The sequence below is a fragment of the Thecamonas trahens genome (genome assembly GCF_000142905.1).
Source record: "Thecamonas trahens ATCC 50062 unplaced genomic scaffold supercont1.13, whole genome shotgun sequence".
In the NCBI taxonomy this organism is placed as follows: Eukaryota; order Apusomonadida; family Apusomonadidae; genus Thecamonas; species Thecamonas trahens.
In genome coordinates this window covers 364,168-380,380 of record NW_013657667.1, presented here as the reverse complement: position 1 = coordinate 380,380, position 16,213 = coordinate 364,168, and the positions used below count along the sequence as shown (strand labels likewise).

The following is a 16,213-nucleotide window of genomic DNA, read 5'->3' as shown; positions in this document are numbered from 1 at the left end:
AGCGAGCTGCCCAGCCTTAGCCCCGCTCTCTGCCCGTCCTCCCCGATCAGCACAAACTCACCCGGGAGTCTCCACTGCCAAACACCCAGGGGGGGAGGGGGATCTCAACACATTTATTGGCCCTTAGTTAACGTCCTTGGGGGGGGCCAAGGGCCGTTGCGGGCTCCAAGGCTAAACCCCGCCCTTGAATTTCTCCAGGCCCCCTCAAAAGGAAAAGGGGGGGGACAGGGAGGGGGGGGGGGGGGGAGGGGGGGAAGGGGGAGAAGGGGGTACCGAGAAACCTCCCGCTCCCTCTTTCTATCTCTCTCGACTTGTTGCTTGGCAAGGCGTCCTGTTGGGAACCCGTATGGATGCCCTGCACCACCCCCTGCGTTCGGCAAGAGCCCTGCGTTCGGCAGGTGTGAGACGAGTGCAGTGATGGTTGGCAGTGTGGCAGGAACCGCTGTCTTGCCGGGCTTGAGGCTGGTGGCACAGCCAGACAGGCCTCACCATGTCCAGTGCAGTAGTAATCAGCTCACGCCGGAAATATCATCATCGCTACACACTCTCTCAGATCCATCTTGTGCACCAACAAGACCCCAGATAGATCAGACTGTTTCTGTCTACCATCGGGCTACTCTGTCTCACATCATCACCGCTATCATGGCCATCATCACCACATCACAATCATCACCATCATCACCATCACCACAATCACAATCATCACCATCACCATCACCACAATCACAATCACCACCATCACTACAATCATCACCATCACCACAATCATGGCCATCATCACCCACCTCCTACCTCCCACCTCCCACCTCCCCGCTTCCTCCTCCCACCAAATCCCCAAACTCCCATCACCATCACCATCCCTCCCTTTCTCCCCTCCCCCCCTCCCCCCTCCACTCCCCACTCCCTCCCACACCTCACCCTCACCCACCACCACCACCACCACCACCCCATATACACTAAGATGGACGCCCAGCTCTACACCCAGCTGGAGGCCATCGACTCAGACATCAAGACTATCCTCCGCCGCAAGCGCCGCGCTGCCAAGGCCAAGGCCAAGGCCAAGCGGTCGCGGGCGGCGGATGGAGTGCCGTCGGGCCACGCCACCAAGTCGGATGCTCGGCGTGGCTCACGCTCGCGCTCGAGGTCGGATGACGGCTCAGAGTCAAGCGATGGAGTGACCCACATGCTCCCGGCCCGGATTCGTGCTCGAGCCTCGCGCACCGGCACTGCTGCCGGCCGGGGTGCTGCTCGCAAGTCCGCCCGCCCCACTCTCCTGGATGAGGTCCGTGCCGCCCGGGCCGATCCGGCCGATATCTACCGCTCCAACATGGCCGCCATCCTCGGATCGCGCTCCGCTGCTCTGAAGCGTGCTGCTGAACGTGAAGCCAAACGCAACTCGCGCCGTCGCCGCCCGCGCAAGGGCAAGGACAACACGCCTGCTGTGGCTGCCCCGGTCTCTGTCGCCCTTCCAGCCGTCAGCGCCATTCGCGAGCGCCTCGACGCCGAGGCCAAGGCCAAGGCCCGCAAGCGTCGCCTTCTCGCCCGCCGCCGCCGTGGCTCGCCGGTTCCGGAGCTCTCGTCGTCGTCGTCCGATGACTCGGACTCTGTCGCCTCGGACGCTTCGTCGTCATCACTCAAGTGGTGACGAGCAGCTCACCTCACCCGCTGCCGTCGGCCGTTTACTTCAACCGCATCGTCATCGGCGGAAGCAGCTCTTCCCGCGCTCGCTGGGCAATGTGTGGGTACTTGGAGTTCCGCTCCGATGGCGCAATGCCGCCGGGTACAAACAGCGGCTCGCGGTCGCGCTCCAGCTGCTCGATCACCCCGCCGACCACCTTGTCGCGATACGCCTTCCACCGCTTTGCCCGCACCTGCTCCTTGTACATCTCGCGGAGCTTTTCTTCCGGAATCGTCGTTGCATACAGGTGCTCCTCAAGCTTGCGGTGGAAGAGCGCGTGCTCAAAGTGTAGCAGGTCGTGCCGCGGAAGCTTGCCGACTTCGACCCCGTGCTCGCCGGCGGTCACCGTCTCAAGTGTCATCTCGCGGCTGTCGACCCGGAACCCAAACAGCGCTCCGCGCGTCAAGTCCTGCAGCCGCACCAGCTTGACCGGCTCGCTGCGGTCCTTGGCTTCGGCCGAAAGCGCGCGGTCGACATGAACAGAGCCCTTCTTGAGAAAGTACACATGCCGCGACCGCTCCTGTGCTCGGTACAGCACGTCGCCTGGCTTGTACTGCACGAACAGCAGCTTGTCCGCCAGCCGCTGGATGTCTGCGCGCGAGCAGTTGTCCGAAAACAGGTCATAGCCAAGAATAAACGACTGCTTGGCATCTGTGTCGCCCTTGATCTGGAACTTCATGATCCGGTTGTAGTCTGAGGCGCGCACCTGGAGCAGGCACGTGCCAGGCGTCGCCACAATCGACGCAGATCGCGGCTGCTTGCGCACGAGGCCAAGCTCACCAAACCCAACTCCAGACTCAAGCGTTGCAAGCAGCTCGCCACCCATGTACAAGTCACGGACCTCGTCCGGAATGTCGATCGACGACTCTTGCGACGAGTCGTTCGACTCGCCGCCATCCCCACTACCCTCGTCCATCTCAAGCGCGCCCAGCTCGCCGAGGTTCTTGATGTGGATCCCGCCGTCGTCGCTCGTCCCGCTGCCGCCACTGGCACCGGTCGTGCTCGCTGCCACACTTGAACCACCGTGGCTGCTGACCGGGCGGCTCTGATTCGACCCTTCGTCGTCGGCACGTGACACCTCCATAGTCACGCCCGGCGCGGGCGCTGTGCCTAGGTCCGCCCGCGGCACAGCGCCGTCGGCACCCTCGGCAAGCACCAGCGTTTCGCCCCATCCAGTCACAGCCTCGGTCTCGACCATAACGCTCATCTTTCGCGCGCGCGGACCACGGCGAGTGCCTCCGCGCGGTGTCCGTGGTGTACGTGGTGTACGTGGCGTCACACCGGCACTCGTCGTATCGCCTTGCCCGCTTGACTCGTGTGTTGTCCGCCGCCGCCGCCGCTGCCGCTGCCGCCGACGCCGGCCTTCATCGTAGCCCAACCGTGATGACGACGTATTGTCATCAAACGAGTCCGAAGAGTCTGACGGATACGATGGCTCTGACGGCAGTGAGCTCGCATCCGACGCGCTCGAGCACCCACTGCCACCGCCACCGCCACGTATTCTCCGGATGTCATCGAGCGACGGCTGCGCCAGCACAGCCTCACCGTGCTTGAGCAGGTCCGATCGCGAGACCGAGATCGAGCGTGCTCCGGCCGACGCTGCAAGCCCCTCCACCGACGGTCCAGACGGCATAAGCATCGAGCTTGACGCCAGCAGCCCGCGCGAGCTCGAAATTGAGTCAGCCCGAATCGAAGCCTCCGACTCGCGGTGCTTGATCCGTGCAAACCGCGACTGTGCCTGCTCGATGTCCTGCTGCTTCCGCAGCTGCTCCCGCTGCATCTTCTGCCGCTCCTCCAGACGTGAGCGCACACCTCCCGGCGGCGGCGCTACAGACGCCCTCCGGCCCTGCCGCGTGCTCCACACCATTGTCACCATCGATGGCCGACGCACCACCGGCGCGCCTCCCGAGCTAATCGACGCCATTGACGCACCGGTGCTCAAGCCTGCGCTCGAGGTCGACACCGCCAAGTTTGTCATCGACTGCGCGTTGATCCGTGCCTCACGCGTCAGCAGCTTGCGCCGCGTCGACTCTTTTCGCTGCAGCAACCGCATCTTGGTCACCATCGTCAGCGACTGCCGCGCCTCTAGATTTCGCGCCTGCTTTTCCGACAGCAACGCTCGCACCGATCGCTGACTCTGAAGCGTCGGCGCACGGCCGCGCGTTGTTGCCGCTTTCAGGAGCGTGATCCGCGCAGGAGGGCGCGTGCGCCCGAGCTCATGAACCTCTGTGGCTGGCTGGGAGTCTCCACCGTCGACAGAGCCGCCAGAACCGACGGACGCGGCCGCAGAACTGACCAGCTCACTGGCTGATGCCGAGCTTGCCGAGCGCTTGCCCTTGCCCTTGCCACGTATTTTCTCACTGCTCTTCCCGCTCGCGGCCTTGAGTTTGGATGGCGCTACCGCGCCTCCACGGGTAAAGTTGGCGCCCATCTTGAAGCGACGGAAGAAGAGTTTGCGGTTGCGTCGCGAGCGAAGTTTGTGACTCTCGTACGCTTTGACCCGCTCGAGCCGGTTGATGATGCGGAGGACGCGACCAAAGCCGTTACGGGTCGCATCGCAGAGCAGCGTCCAAAGCCGGCTCTTGATCCAGGTTCCGGTGCGGACGTCAAACCGGACTCCCGTCCGTTTGCCCATCGACAGCGAGCCGACCTGGTGGGCCATCCGCGGGTCCTTCGCCATTCGCTGCGCATACTCAGCCTTGGCCGCCGCCGCCACCATCAGCCGCTTCTTGAAAATGACAAAGAGCGCAATGTCAAAGAGCGATATCTTGAACCTGCGCTTTGCCCGGTGAAGGGCAAGCTCGTACGCCGTCTTTCCCAGCACGTCCGAGCCAGTAATCTGCAGCGCTTCGAGGTCTCTGCCCGAGCCCGAGCCCGAGCCAGAGTCCGAGTCCGACTCGGTCTTGCTGCCGTTGCTGCCACGACTCCCTAGCTCAGCGGCAGAGCCAAAGTTCTTCTTCTGTGCCACCACGACATCAACAGCTCCGGTGAGAACGACGTACCATGACTCGGGCACATCGCCTTGTTTGAACACAACCGACCAGTCCTCAAACCGGACAAGGGTGCAGACCCGGCAGAGCTTCCGGAGCACAGCCTTGTTGAACGACATCAGCCCGCGAACACCGCGAAGCATGTCATACAGCAGCTCCACCTCGGCCGTGGTTCGATCCGACGCTGCACGATTGCGGTTGGCGAGAATCGACCAGAACTGCTTGCGCCGCTCAGCGCGGACCAAGATCTTCTTCTGCCGCTCGACCAGAATCGAGTGCGCCGCATCTTCCAACGCCTGCGCCGCCTGCGCCACCTGGACATCGTTGCAAATCCGTCCAACAACTGCCGCATCATGTCGTGTCTCGTCCTCCACCGGCCGCAGCCGCACCGGCTCGCGCCGGAGCGTCAGCGACCGGTACCGCGGTGAGGCCAGTCCTCCGGCGCCCACCAACCTGCGCCGCGCCTCTGCAGGCGGCTCAGGCTCACGCATGCTCGACAGTGCCAACCCCTTGGCTCGTTGCTGCCTCGCGCCGACAATCGAGGCAGCAAATCGCTCCTGTGACTTGCACGGCGCCACAAATACGGCATGCGGTGCTGGCATGGCGCTGTTAGGAATCCGGCGGCGCGGGCTCGCTGTCGGCGGACTGTCTCCTCCCAGCAGAGCAACGTTATCACCATCTTTGGTGAAAGCCTTCTCCACCACCGTCACATCCGTGTTGGCCCACTCGACAACAGTCTCGTTGAGCATGGCGCCAAAGGTGCTGCCGGTTGCGGCCGAGCTCGCCGACAACGACACCGACGCCGACTCATAGCTCGAGCTTGTCGAGTAAGAGCTGCTCCCGCTTCCGGACCTAGAGCTCGCTGACCAAGATCCTCTGCCCGTTCTTCCCCGTCGCCTTTGTCGCCGCCGACTTTGTGCTGCCTTTGCCCGTGCCTGAGCCCCTGCCCGCGCCCGTGATGCCGCCAGCCGTGGTCCCAATGCCCTCGCCACCACCCGACGGGCATGCGGCGATGAGACCACAGCCGGGAGACGGGCCAGGATCCGAGCTGTAGCCATGGGTGTTCGGTCCAACATCCTCTCTGCCATGTCTCTCTCTCGATGGTGATGAGAGAGAGAGAGGGGTGTTGCCCCGTTTGGCCGTGGCCGTCATGAGCTGGGGGGGGGGGGCTGGTGGCGGTGGTGGGTAAGGCCAGTCGTCGGCCCGCACCTGCCACCGCAACCGCAACCGCAACCACAACCGCAACCGCAACCGCAACCGCAGCCGCATCTGCCACCGCAACCGCATCTGCCACCGCAACCACATGTACCTGCAGTGGACACCGCTATGCACACCACCACCACGCCCATCGCCATCCCCATCCCCATCCCCATCCCCATCTCCACATGCTGATGGCGTTGAAACCATGCCGCCAAGCCGTATCACCGCACGCGTACTCTCCCTCTCGCCCTCCGCACCCCACACACTACCCACCCCACCCCATCCCCCCCCTCCCCGCCCCACACACCCACACCACACCCACAATCCCCCCCACCTCCCCCTCATCACCTTCTGCCCGGGCTATGCGCAGGTGTGTGCTCTGCGGCAAGTACACCACTCGTGCTACGTGCTGCCAGGCGAGAGCCACGGCAGACGCTGCTGACTCAGCCGTGCCCAAGGGCTGGTCACGGGCTCCTCTGCCTCCGCCGATCTTCTCTCTCGCTGCTCCCACTCCCTACTCAACCCGCAAGCTCCCGCCGCGCCCAGCTTCGGCTGCTGGTCCTCGCTCGCCTATTGCTCGCTCCCATCGTCCAGCTACTGCTGCCGCTACATCGCGCCGCCAGCCTCGCTCTCGCACCAACGCCGCTTGCTCTCCGATCACTGCCGCACGCCCGCACTCACGCCTTCTTGCAACTCGCCCGGCCTCGACCTCACCCTACCTCTCAGCTCCGCTGTTGGGACATGCTCCATCGTCACGGCGCCCATCGTCACCGGATACTGCTGTCCGTGGCGATCTTCCGCCACGCCCGTTCTCCCGCACATCGTCTCGCGCTGCTGCCCGCACAGCTACAGCCGCTGGTTTTGTCCCGGCTACGGGTCCGCTGATGGACTCGCCGCTGCTGGACACAGATCGAGACGTCCCACCGCCGCCTTGGCGCGACCCCATGGCCGAGTCGGCCGACTCGGACCAAGACGCCGACGACTCGAGCGCCTCCACCTTTGCCGAAGAGCTCTCGTTCTCATCGTCGACCGACCCCGAGCTCGACGCTTGGCATCGTGCCTTTGCATCTCCTCTGGAGCAGTCCGAGTCGGGCCCGGCGGCTGTGCCGGCCCTGGTCCGCCCGGGCTCGGCACTGGCTCTTGCCTCGCGCCGTTCGCTCCGCCACAAAGTCCGCCCGCGGACCACCACCTCGCGTGCAGACAACTGGTTTGATCCTGTGCCCCAGCTTCCGCTTGATGCCATGCGTCTGGGTGCCCGCCGCGATGAGCCGCTCGCCACTGTGGCGGCGCGCTCAGTCCTGGCGCTGCGGGTTGGCGAGTTTGGCGCCGTTGCTGGCGATGCCGCCTACAACCGCATGCATACACTCCTCAATCCGTCGTCCTCTTCCCACGGCTTCTGTCACTCTGCCGATCCACTCGTCGAGTCAGCGTACTGGGCCAACGACTTTTCCAGCGCACCGCTGACGGTTTGCGCCAAAGGCACTGACTCTGTCGACGCTGCTGTCGATGCCTGCCGCGCCGCTCTTGAGAAGCATGGTGACCATGGTCTTGACTCCGTGCTGGTCACCTACGAGCTTGGCTCGTGTGCTGCCTTTCTGCCTCTCTTTAATCAAGTCACCGACGAGATTTCGCCGTCGGTCGTCGTCGCCGCCACTCTGCCGCCGGCCAGCCATCTTGCTCACGCTCCGCTGCCGCACGCCCACGTCCTTGCACTTCACGAGCTCTCCCTCATTGCTGCAGCCACCGACTTTGCTCTTGTCACAGATGCAGACGTTGTCCTCCGAAGAGTCGGTCGCAACGCGTCCAAAGCGGCAGCCGCCCGGGTCGTCGGTCGCGCCCTCGCCTCGGTCGCCATCAACGCACCACCGATCCAGTGGCGCGACCTCTCGCTCCGGTCCGGAACCTCGCATCAGCGGCTTCCGCTGTACTCGGTTCATTATGCGCAGCTTGGCAAGCGACACCCACACATCGAGCAGCTAATCCCGCGTGTCTTCTCGCCGTCGTCCTCACTTGCCACCGCGCTGAGCGATCCGCGCCGCCTCGACACGGACATGCTCCTCTCTGCTGCAGTCTATGCCTCGGGTCTCTCGTCGCGTGCCACCCACGACGTGCACCGGTCACTGCTGGATCCTATCGGCTCCCAGTGTCGGCTCCACGCCGATCCTTCATGGGCCATGGCTCGAGGCACCTCGGTTGCACTCCTTGTCCACTCGGCAACGTCGAAGAAGCTCCCAGCGGCGGTCACGCTCCTGGCTGCTCACTCGGGCATCGGCGCAACGCTTCTCAGTCGTCTCAGGCGGTTCGATGCTGCGCTCGACGCGAACGCTTTCCTTCATTGGCTCCCTTCATATGTCGAGCTTGACGACCTACACGACACTCGAGACGACGTCGCCGACGCCGCCGCCGCGTATCATACCCTTGGTGAGACCCTCTCTCCAGCCCCTAACACGCCGGTCGAGTACTCGGCCAAGGCCTGGTGAGTTCCACTAAAGAAATGCGTCCATGGTCAGCGCTTCGTACGACGAGTCCGAGTCAAACATGATGGCCATGTTGTCGACTGGCCGAGGAGGGCCCGGAATCGGCGATGCCATTGAGTTGTCGTCGACACTTGCCGTCTGCCTGCCATGCCGCATCTTGCTCAGCCTTGTAGTCGGCGTACGGCGAGCGCCCAGCAGCAGCCTGGGATGGCGTAATGTGCGAGACCACAATCGGTGACGACGAGTTCGAGTCAAAGTGCTCGACCACCGAGCCGCGCCGCTCGACCACCGAGTTGCGCCGTGGCATGTTGTTGACACCGTCGTTGGAGCCTGGACTGCTTGTTGACTGAGTGCTCGAATCATCAGCGGCCGCCGCGTCTGACCGAGCCGAGTCTGACACCGCTTGGTCCTTGCGCATGGCTTCCACTTCGGCCATAAACGGATCGCGGGCCCGGAGCGAGTTGATGATCTTGGTCTGGACCTCGGCCTCGGCAAAGTTCTCGTTGACCACAGCCTTCTTCTTGGCGAGCTTGGCATCATGCAGAGCCCGACACCGCGAGAGCAGCAGCGCTGCCACAGCGTACTCGCCCTTGGACTCGGCCTCGTACGCCATCGCTTCCAGCTCAGTCTTGCCCAGCCCGCCGTCCTTCCGCTTCCCGCGCAGCCGGTGCACCATCGACACCTTGCGGATGTGCAACCGATGCGAGATGCCTGCCACCAGTGATGGTCCTGCATTTGCATCCGCGCCGCCATCGTCGCTCCCTCCTGAGCTGGAAGATGAGCTGCTGCTTCCCGAGTTCGAGCCCGAGCCCGAGTCTGAGCCCAGCCTCCCCTTTCCGCCGTCCTTCCGCGGATTGCCGGCATACGCCGGCCCACCATCGCGCATCCGTTTGTGCTCCTCCAGCCGCGCGGCGCGATGCGGATGGGTCTCTGCCCATGCAGCGTATAGGCTCTCGACCTCGGCCTCGAATGGCTCGCGCTCTGTGAGCTGAATGAGCTTGGCATCAAGAGCCTCGGCTGTGGTAAAGTCCTTGGCCAGGCGAGCATCGGCAAGAGCGGCCTTGGCCTCGCGCACCGCCGCCAGTCGGTCCTTGAGCAAAGCAGCAAGCGCATACTGATCATAGCGTGCAGCCTCATACATTCGTGCCTCCAACTCAGTCTTGCCCAGTCGTCCGTCCGCTCGCTTCCCCCGCACACGTTGCGTCGCCGCCACACGCTTCTGGTGCAGCTGCTCTCGTCGCTTGGTCACTCGCGCCCCGACCTTGGCCTGCACCGCCTTGCGCCCAGCCCGCGCCTTCTTCAATAGTCCGGACATGGATGACTGGGGGATAAGGGGGAGGGGGGGGGGGGGGGAAGGGGGGGGGGGGGAGGGAGTTAAGTGTTGGCTGGGTGCAAGGGGGCTACCAAGGGCGTTGTGTGGTCCCACGTGCCGCATGCTGTTCGTGTTCGAATAGAGGCGAATTCGGAAGGCTCTGGAGTTCCCATCACCACGGCATGCCCGATGCCGCACCTAGCTAGGTGAGCATCTCTTTGCTTTCTTGAGACATTGGCTAGTATGCAACGCGGCCGATGAGGAACTTGGCAAGGAGTCGCCGCGCATACGGCGAGTGGAACGAGTTGAGGAAGAGAGTGGTCGAGTCGCGCCCGGCACCCTGCATGATCACATCGCCGCCAGGGTGCGAGGCGATGAACCGCGTCACGTCATAGACATAGTCGTCGATGACTAGCCAAGCGTCATCAACGCTGGCGTGCTGTGCCACTTCATCCATAGAGTAGCGAGGGAGGTCTGACGAGGCCTTGGTGTAAAGCGGCGGCGGCGAGCCCGGCGTCGACACCCCACCGCCCAGCGCCGCGCTGCCGAGGTCGACCGTCGGCGCGAACCGGGTGAGTGCATTTGGTGCGTGTCCAACCACATCGATGAGGTACGAATACATCGAGGCATTGAACGACGATGGTCCGCACACAAAGACATGATGATGATCGCCGGGTGGCGAGCGCATCAGCGACGCCACCGCCTCGGCGTTGAGGCGGCCAGCCATCGCGCCCTTGCCCGTACCGGCCTCGTATGACTCGGCAGCAAGCGCCGCAGGACTTGCTGGAGGCGTGGAGAGCACAAAATCAAGTGCAAACCCGTGCTCAGCCTGCAACGCCAGAATGTCGTCGGCCATGAGCACGTCGGCGGCTGTCGAGTTAGCAAACACAAGATGGATCGAGTCGAGGCCGTCGGTGAGCAGCGCCTCGCGCAGGACCCGGATGATAGGCGTGATGCCGGTCCCGGCAGCAAACAGCGTGACTGCACTCCACCGCCGTGGCTTCCACGCAAAGTCCGACGGCATGTGTGGCCGCGAGATGTCGAGCGTCTCCCCCTCGGCTAGCGCGTGGATGTAGCTTGACATCGGGCCATCGGGGTAGCGCTTAACAAGGAGCTCGAGCGTGATACCACCTTCTGACAAGCCAGTCGCCGATGTCGGCGCATTGATCGGGGTGTACGGGCGGACGACCACGTTGCCGGCAATAGTAGCACGGGTGTTGACATGTGCACCGAGCGGAAGCGGATCAAACTCGCCGGGCGGGGGAATGAAGCAAAAGACCGAGGTGTCGTGCGAGACTGGCCTAATATGTGAGAGCTGCCACCCCGCATAGTCATCATCCGATGCACCAGCAGCTGCTGCTGGCTCGGCAGCAGCCTTGGCCTTGGGCTTGGGCGTGTATGGCACGTTGGCCACAATACCGAGGACGCATGACTTGAGCATCATTTGGATGTTGACCCACGGATGGACCGAGAAGAACAGATCCGTAGCATCGCGCCCGGCACCGCGCAGCAGTTGGTCGCGTCCGCCCGGATGGTAAGCGATGTACTTTGTGATGTTGTAGACGGTGCCCGAGACAACCATCCACGCATCGTCCTCCTCGGCATGGTCCGCAACCTCAGCCATCGAGATCCGCCGCATCTCTCCACCAGCTCCAGACATGTCCTCCCCCGACGTCGTCCTCCGCATCCAATCCATCTGCGAGTGTCCGGGCTCCAGCACGACCTTCCGCCGCTTCTTCGCCGCCTTGGCCGCGCCACCCTCGCTACTCCCACCTCCGCCAGACGCCAGCTGCGGCGAGTCCCGCATTGGAAAGGACGAGATGGTAACCCGGGGTACGTTGGCCATGCCACAGAGAATGAGACGTGTGTACCGTTACGCTGTTGACAATGGTGGCTCCCCTTCGTGGCTCTCTCTTGGTCACCACAGAGTTGGACGCTCTTCTTCTGTGATCGCGCAAATATGACACCGCGATCACCGTTCAGCGCAAGCAAAGAGCTCAGCGACCGCACACTCAGGCCAAGTATCAGCATGAGCATCATCGCTCCCCCCCAAAGACAATATAGTGAACGTGTTAAGGGCACAGCTTTCTGTCGGCAATCGTAACCGTGACCACGAGCTTCCAGGCGAGCCAGACTACTCTACGGCGTATGGCACCTGCAAGCTCGATGACAAGCTAGAGACTGCCGTTCACAGCGTCCTACTTCTGCAGCACTGCTTGCGGCAGTTGGTGCAGCGAGTCACGGGCAGTTGTGTCTGGCTACTCGCCACGGTCGATCGAGAGCGATGACGACGAGATCAGAAGCTCGATGTCACGTTCGGTTGAGGTCATGGTCCGCTCCGAGTAGTACGAGGCGTAGGTATACTCGCCGGGCAGCGGAGCAGGCACCGAGTCTGGCCCGGACAACACCGCTGTCTCTGCAGACGAGGTGTTGGGACTTGTTGATGACGACGAATATGATGGTTCTGTCGCCGCAGCGAAAGACGAGACTACGCGTGGGAGTGTTGTCGACCGGCTCATCGAGACGGCGCTTTCGCTCTCGGCAGCCGACTCGAGCAGAGCTTCGTGAGAGGGGACAGCGATCATGGAGCGGGAGAACCGCCGGTTAGACACATTGCCTCCGGAGAGCGAAGACTGGCGTTCGAGGGCGGGGCCGCCAGGGTCGACGGACGACGACTTGTCGTGCTTGCCACTCACAAACGCCTTGATGGCCGAGGAGCCTATAAGCTCGGTCGAGTCCTGTCCAAGGCGGTTGAATGAGTCCATGGCCTCTTCGAGCTCGGGCTCGGGAGGCAGCGGGCCGCCCGCGTGGTGATCAGAGAGAATGGAGACGCTGTTGGACAGGAGAGAGGTCCGACGCCGCACAGCGTTGGGGTCTTGACGAGGTTGACAATCGAGCGGGGCTTTGTGCTCGGGTGTGTGGTCGAGATGTAGCGGCAGTACCGGCGTCGTCCGACTCGCTATGATCGTCTGAGTCGCGGCTGCTATCGTCACTGACGTCGTCATCAGGCGAGAAGATGCTATGATGGACATCGCCACGGGAGAGCACAAAGACCTTGTCAGAGGAGACGAGCCGGACCGAGCCCTCAGGGTTGGTGTAAACATATCGGTGGCCCGTCGATGGCTCGAGCCGGTAGAGACCAAGTGGAATAACAGCAAGAGTGGTCGAGTAGAACTCGACGAGTTGAGCATAGGTCAGATGAATAAACTCGGGGCGGAGGTTAATCTGAAAGATCTGTGACGAAATGACGCACTGGCACGCGTCCTTGCCCAGGCCGAGCATCTGGCGGACAATGCTGATGATGAACGGCTTGGTAAAGGCCTGGCAGAGGAGCGAGTCGATGACCGGTGAAGTAAAGACCGAGCCTGACGCAAACTGCGAGAGAAAGGTGTAGTCAGAGACAGCGGAGCCATACACCGGATCGTCGTTGTCGACGAGGTCGACATGCACAGCCGACGACGAGAGACCCGGCTCAGAGCCGAACACGTCCTCGGCAACCGGATCAAGGAACCGCGAGTTGGAACCATGAGCGAGCTCGGCAATGTATTGGATTTTGACGTTGGAGCGCTCAAACTTGTGGCGGATGGAGCGGAGCGAGAAAATGGTATCGGCGTCGAGCATAAGCTTGTCCGACGACGGGTTTTCTGAGTTGGCGAGGACGATGAGCCGGGCAGCCTCGCCGACGTTGACACGATAGAGGTCAGTAAAGACTCCCGCCGAGCCCTTGACCCAAAAGACGTTGGAGAAGCGGGTGAGGACAAACCAGAGCTCCTTGGTCGGCCGCTTGGGCGAGAGGAGGACAATGGTGGGATGAAGTGCCAGCCGCTTTGAGCGGAGCGGGAGGATGAGTGAGGCGAGGCCCGAGTGAGTGCCGGCAACAATGATGTGGTTGCGGAAGATGCGCGGATGCGGGAGGGTGTTGGTCACGTCGCTCTCAGAGCGCGCCTGGTCGGGGGGAAGAATGTCGTAGATGTGGGCCCAGACGTTGCGCGGGCGCGGGGCAAAGAGTGACTCTTCAAGCGAATACGGGTCGATGAGGTACTCGTCGCCGATGGCCCAGTTGGGAAGGATGTTGATCGATGAGACTCGCGAGGAGTAAATGTTGTGTCGGTGGAACTCGACATCTTCGCCAAAGGCGTTGGCGGAGGCATCGTTCTTTCCCGTCGACTCAAACGACGAGTTGGACGACGAGTCGGACGGAGGTATCGAGAGGCCTGGTGGGAGGCCTTTCACGGCCATCGTTGGCGTCGACACATAAACCGGCGGCGTGCGGTCGCCGACTGAGCTAGGCGCGGTGTCGAGAGCGGTATCCATGTCGACCGAGGTGGCCGACGGGACGGTGGCCGACAGGGTGCGGACGCGGGCGGCCGACGGTCCGACAAAGACCGAAGACCTCCGGTCCGCACCGGGTGGGATGGGCTTGTGAGTAGCGGCAGCAGCGCGGGTGGCCGCACGGGCCGAGGCGACGTCAGACTTTCCGGCGCGGCTGCGAGCCGACGCGTCGGCCTCAGCGGCGCGGGCGGCCATGGCCTGCTCGCGGAGGACGGCGGACGAGACAAAGAACGACGATGCAAGGTTTCGCTTCGACTGGGCGATGATAAAGAGGCGATCGCCGGCGGCAATGACATAGTCGTGGCCGGGATTGAGCCAGACTTGAGGCTGGCCACGAACGTAGACAAAAACGGCAAAGGTGATGGCTGAGAGCTCAGCGTAGATTGCGGCGGCGGCGGCGGCAAAAGTGAGTCCGCTAAGACGGGGTGCTGCGACTTCAACGTAAACTTCCTGAGAGATACCGTAGGTGTACTCGTGGGTCCAACCTGCGGTTCCGCCGACGTCCGAGTACGAGCGGACGAGGTTGGTGATGAGCGTGCAAAGACCGGGCGCGAGGCACGACTGGGCGAGCAAGCCCATCTTGATTTCGTCGACGCAAAGGATGACGTCTGCGCCTGCGGCGGCCATGTGGCCGATGTTGCGACGGTGGAGGGTCTGGGTGTAGACGCGGACGTGCGGAACGTACTCGGAGAGGGCGATGGCCTTGAGAATGACCGACGAATCCTCGCGGTTGGCAGCAGCAGCGAGCTGGTCGACCGTGAGAAAGATGGCGGTGGCGGTGGCAGCCTTGGCGCGAACGAGATCAGAGGCGTTGAGTGGCGAGCCGTGGAGATACGTGACGTGGGCCTCGTAGAACGGGACCGAGAGGAGGGCAGCAAGGGCTGTCGATGGCTCGGGCGAGGACGAGAGGATGACAACCTTGTGGTCCTGCAGCTCATTGTCGCGATGGTAGAACTCGCGGAGGAAGGTGACGGCCGAGTCCATAGTGGCGACCGAGCCGACAATGACGACGACGTGGATGTCGCGCGAAGAGGTCTTGAGCGAGCCGCCGTACTTGGGCCTCGCCTGCTGAAGTGAGATGAGCTTGGAGGTCTGGAGAGGAATGAGGACGATGCCGATGAAAATGATGATGATGACGAGCCAGCGGCCGAGCTGGGTTTGCGGCACAATGTCGCCATAGCCGACGGTGGATGAAGTGATGACCACGAACCAGAGGGCGTCATCAAAGGTCATGGGGAAGTCGGCCGAGTCCTCGACGAGCTGGATGAGGCAAGCAAAGCAGAAGAAAAAGTCGACGATGGTGAGGACGACAACAAGGAGCTGGCGCTGGAGCTCCGTCTTGGTAAACTCGAGGAGGCGGTGCGAGCGGAGAACGCGGAGGATACGGAAGCCGTTCATGAGGCGGAGCGTGAGCGATCTGGAGTTGAGGTCTGTCAAGGCGGTGAGGACGAGATACGGCACGATCGAGTAGATGTCGATGAGCGAAAAGAAGGAGAAGAAGTGGGTGAGCTTGTTGCGCGCCATGAAGAAGGCCCAGAGGTAGTCGATGAGGAAGAAGACGGTGAGGACGCCGTCGAGGCTGTGGGTTGGGCTCCACTTGGTCGTCCGATGGGTGTACGAGTCGGCCACATACAATCCGGCCGAGACAAACGAGATGACCACCTGAAACAGCTGCCAGTTGCCCTCCACAATGGTGTAGAAGTTGTAGTTGATGTAGTCCCGGACCGCCACCAGCCGTCCACGGACCGTCCGTCCCGTGGCGGGTGCAAAGTGCAGGTACGTCCTTGTGCCGGCAATGAGGACAGGCAGCAGGAGTGGAGTGAGGAGGCATGCCGCCAGCACCTCCACCTCGTTGAACATGGCAGTATGGGGATGCGTAAGGCAAGAGAGAGAGAGAGAGTGTGTGTGTGTGCGTAGGTGGGGAAGGAGGGTGGGGTGTGGTGGGTGGCAGTGATCGTGATCGTGACCGTGATCAAACCAAGACCTTTTCCTGTGGCTGTGGGCCGCCGGTCGCTCGGTCACGGCCACTCGACGAGTTGATCACACCACCAACCGCCAACCGCTAACCACCAACCACCACAACCCTTCACTTCACTCTGCCTTACGTCGGCACTTTCTCGCACACACAGCCCCCCCGCACACACAGCAGGAAGGACAAGGCTGAGTTGTTGAGACAACGAGTGGAAAGGAGCGGCGTCAGTCGAAGATGCCGCGCAAGTCGCGG

The 16,213-nt window shown here is 62.8% G+C and overlaps 6 protein-coding genes across 6 annotated transcripts; 2 read left to right on the top strand and 4 right to left on the bottom strand.

Moving 5' to 3' along the window:
- Positions 1-912: 912 nt before the first annotated feature.
- Positions 913-2,257, top strand: AMSG_03586 (uncharacterized protein). Its single transcript, XM_013904478.1, has one exon. The coding sequence runs from the start codon at positions 962-964 to the stop codon at positions 1,643-1,645; it is 684 nt and encodes a 227-aa protein (XP_013759932.1). The 5' UTR covers positions 913-961; the 3' UTR covers positions 1,646-2,257.
- On the bottom strand, positions 1,538-5,726 carry AMSG_03585 (uncharacterized protein; the record flags this gene model as incomplete). The annotated part of the gene is made up of 2 exons (XM_013904477.1): positions 1,538-5,530; positions 5,582-5,726. 2 exons carry the CDS (start codon positions 5,724-5,726, stop codon positions 1,680-1,682), a joined length of 3,996 nt encoding a protein of 1,331 aa, XP_013759931.1. The 3' UTR covers positions 1,538-1,679.
- Positions 5,727-6,812: 1,086 nt separating this feature from the next.
- On the top strand, positions 6,813-8,371 carry AMSG_03584 (uncharacterized protein; the record flags this gene model as incomplete). Its single annotated transcript, XM_013904476.1, has 1 exon — positions 6,813-8,371. One exon carries the CDS (start codon positions 6,813-6,815, stop codon positions 8,346-8,348), a length of 1,536 nt encoding a protein of 511 aa, XP_013759930.1. The 3' UTR covers positions 8,349-8,371.
- Positions 8,099-9,696, bottom strand: AMSG_03583 (uncharacterized protein). Its single transcript, XM_013904475.1, has one exon. The coding sequence runs from the start codon at positions 9,658-9,660 to the stop codon at positions 8,401-8,403; it is 1,260 nt and encodes a 419-aa protein (XP_013759929.1). The 5' UTR covers positions 9,661-9,696; the 3' UTR covers positions 8,099-8,400.
- Positions 9,697-9,708: 12 nt separating this feature from the next.
- AMSG_03582 (cytochrome b5 reductase 4) lies at positions 9,709-11,492 on the bottom strand. Its single transcript, XM_013904474.1, has one exon. The coding sequence runs from the start codon at positions 11,462-11,464 to the stop codon at positions 9,896-9,898; it is 1,569 nt and encodes a 522-aa protein (XP_013759928.1). The 5' UTR covers positions 11,465-11,492; the 3' UTR covers positions 9,709-9,895.
- A 219-nt stretch (positions 11,493-11,711) lies between these two features.
- Positions 11,712-15,849, bottom strand: AMSG_03581 (uncharacterized protein; the record flags this gene model as incomplete). The annotated part of the gene is made up of 2 exons (XM_013904473.1): positions 11,712-12,532; positions 12,600-15,849. The coding sequence occupies 2 exons, from the start codon at positions 15,847-15,849 to the stop codon at positions 11,916-11,918; spliced, it is 3,867 nt and encodes a 1,288-aa protein (XP_013759927.1). The 3' UTR covers positions 11,712-11,915.
- Positions 15,850-16,213: the final 364 nt, after the last annotated feature.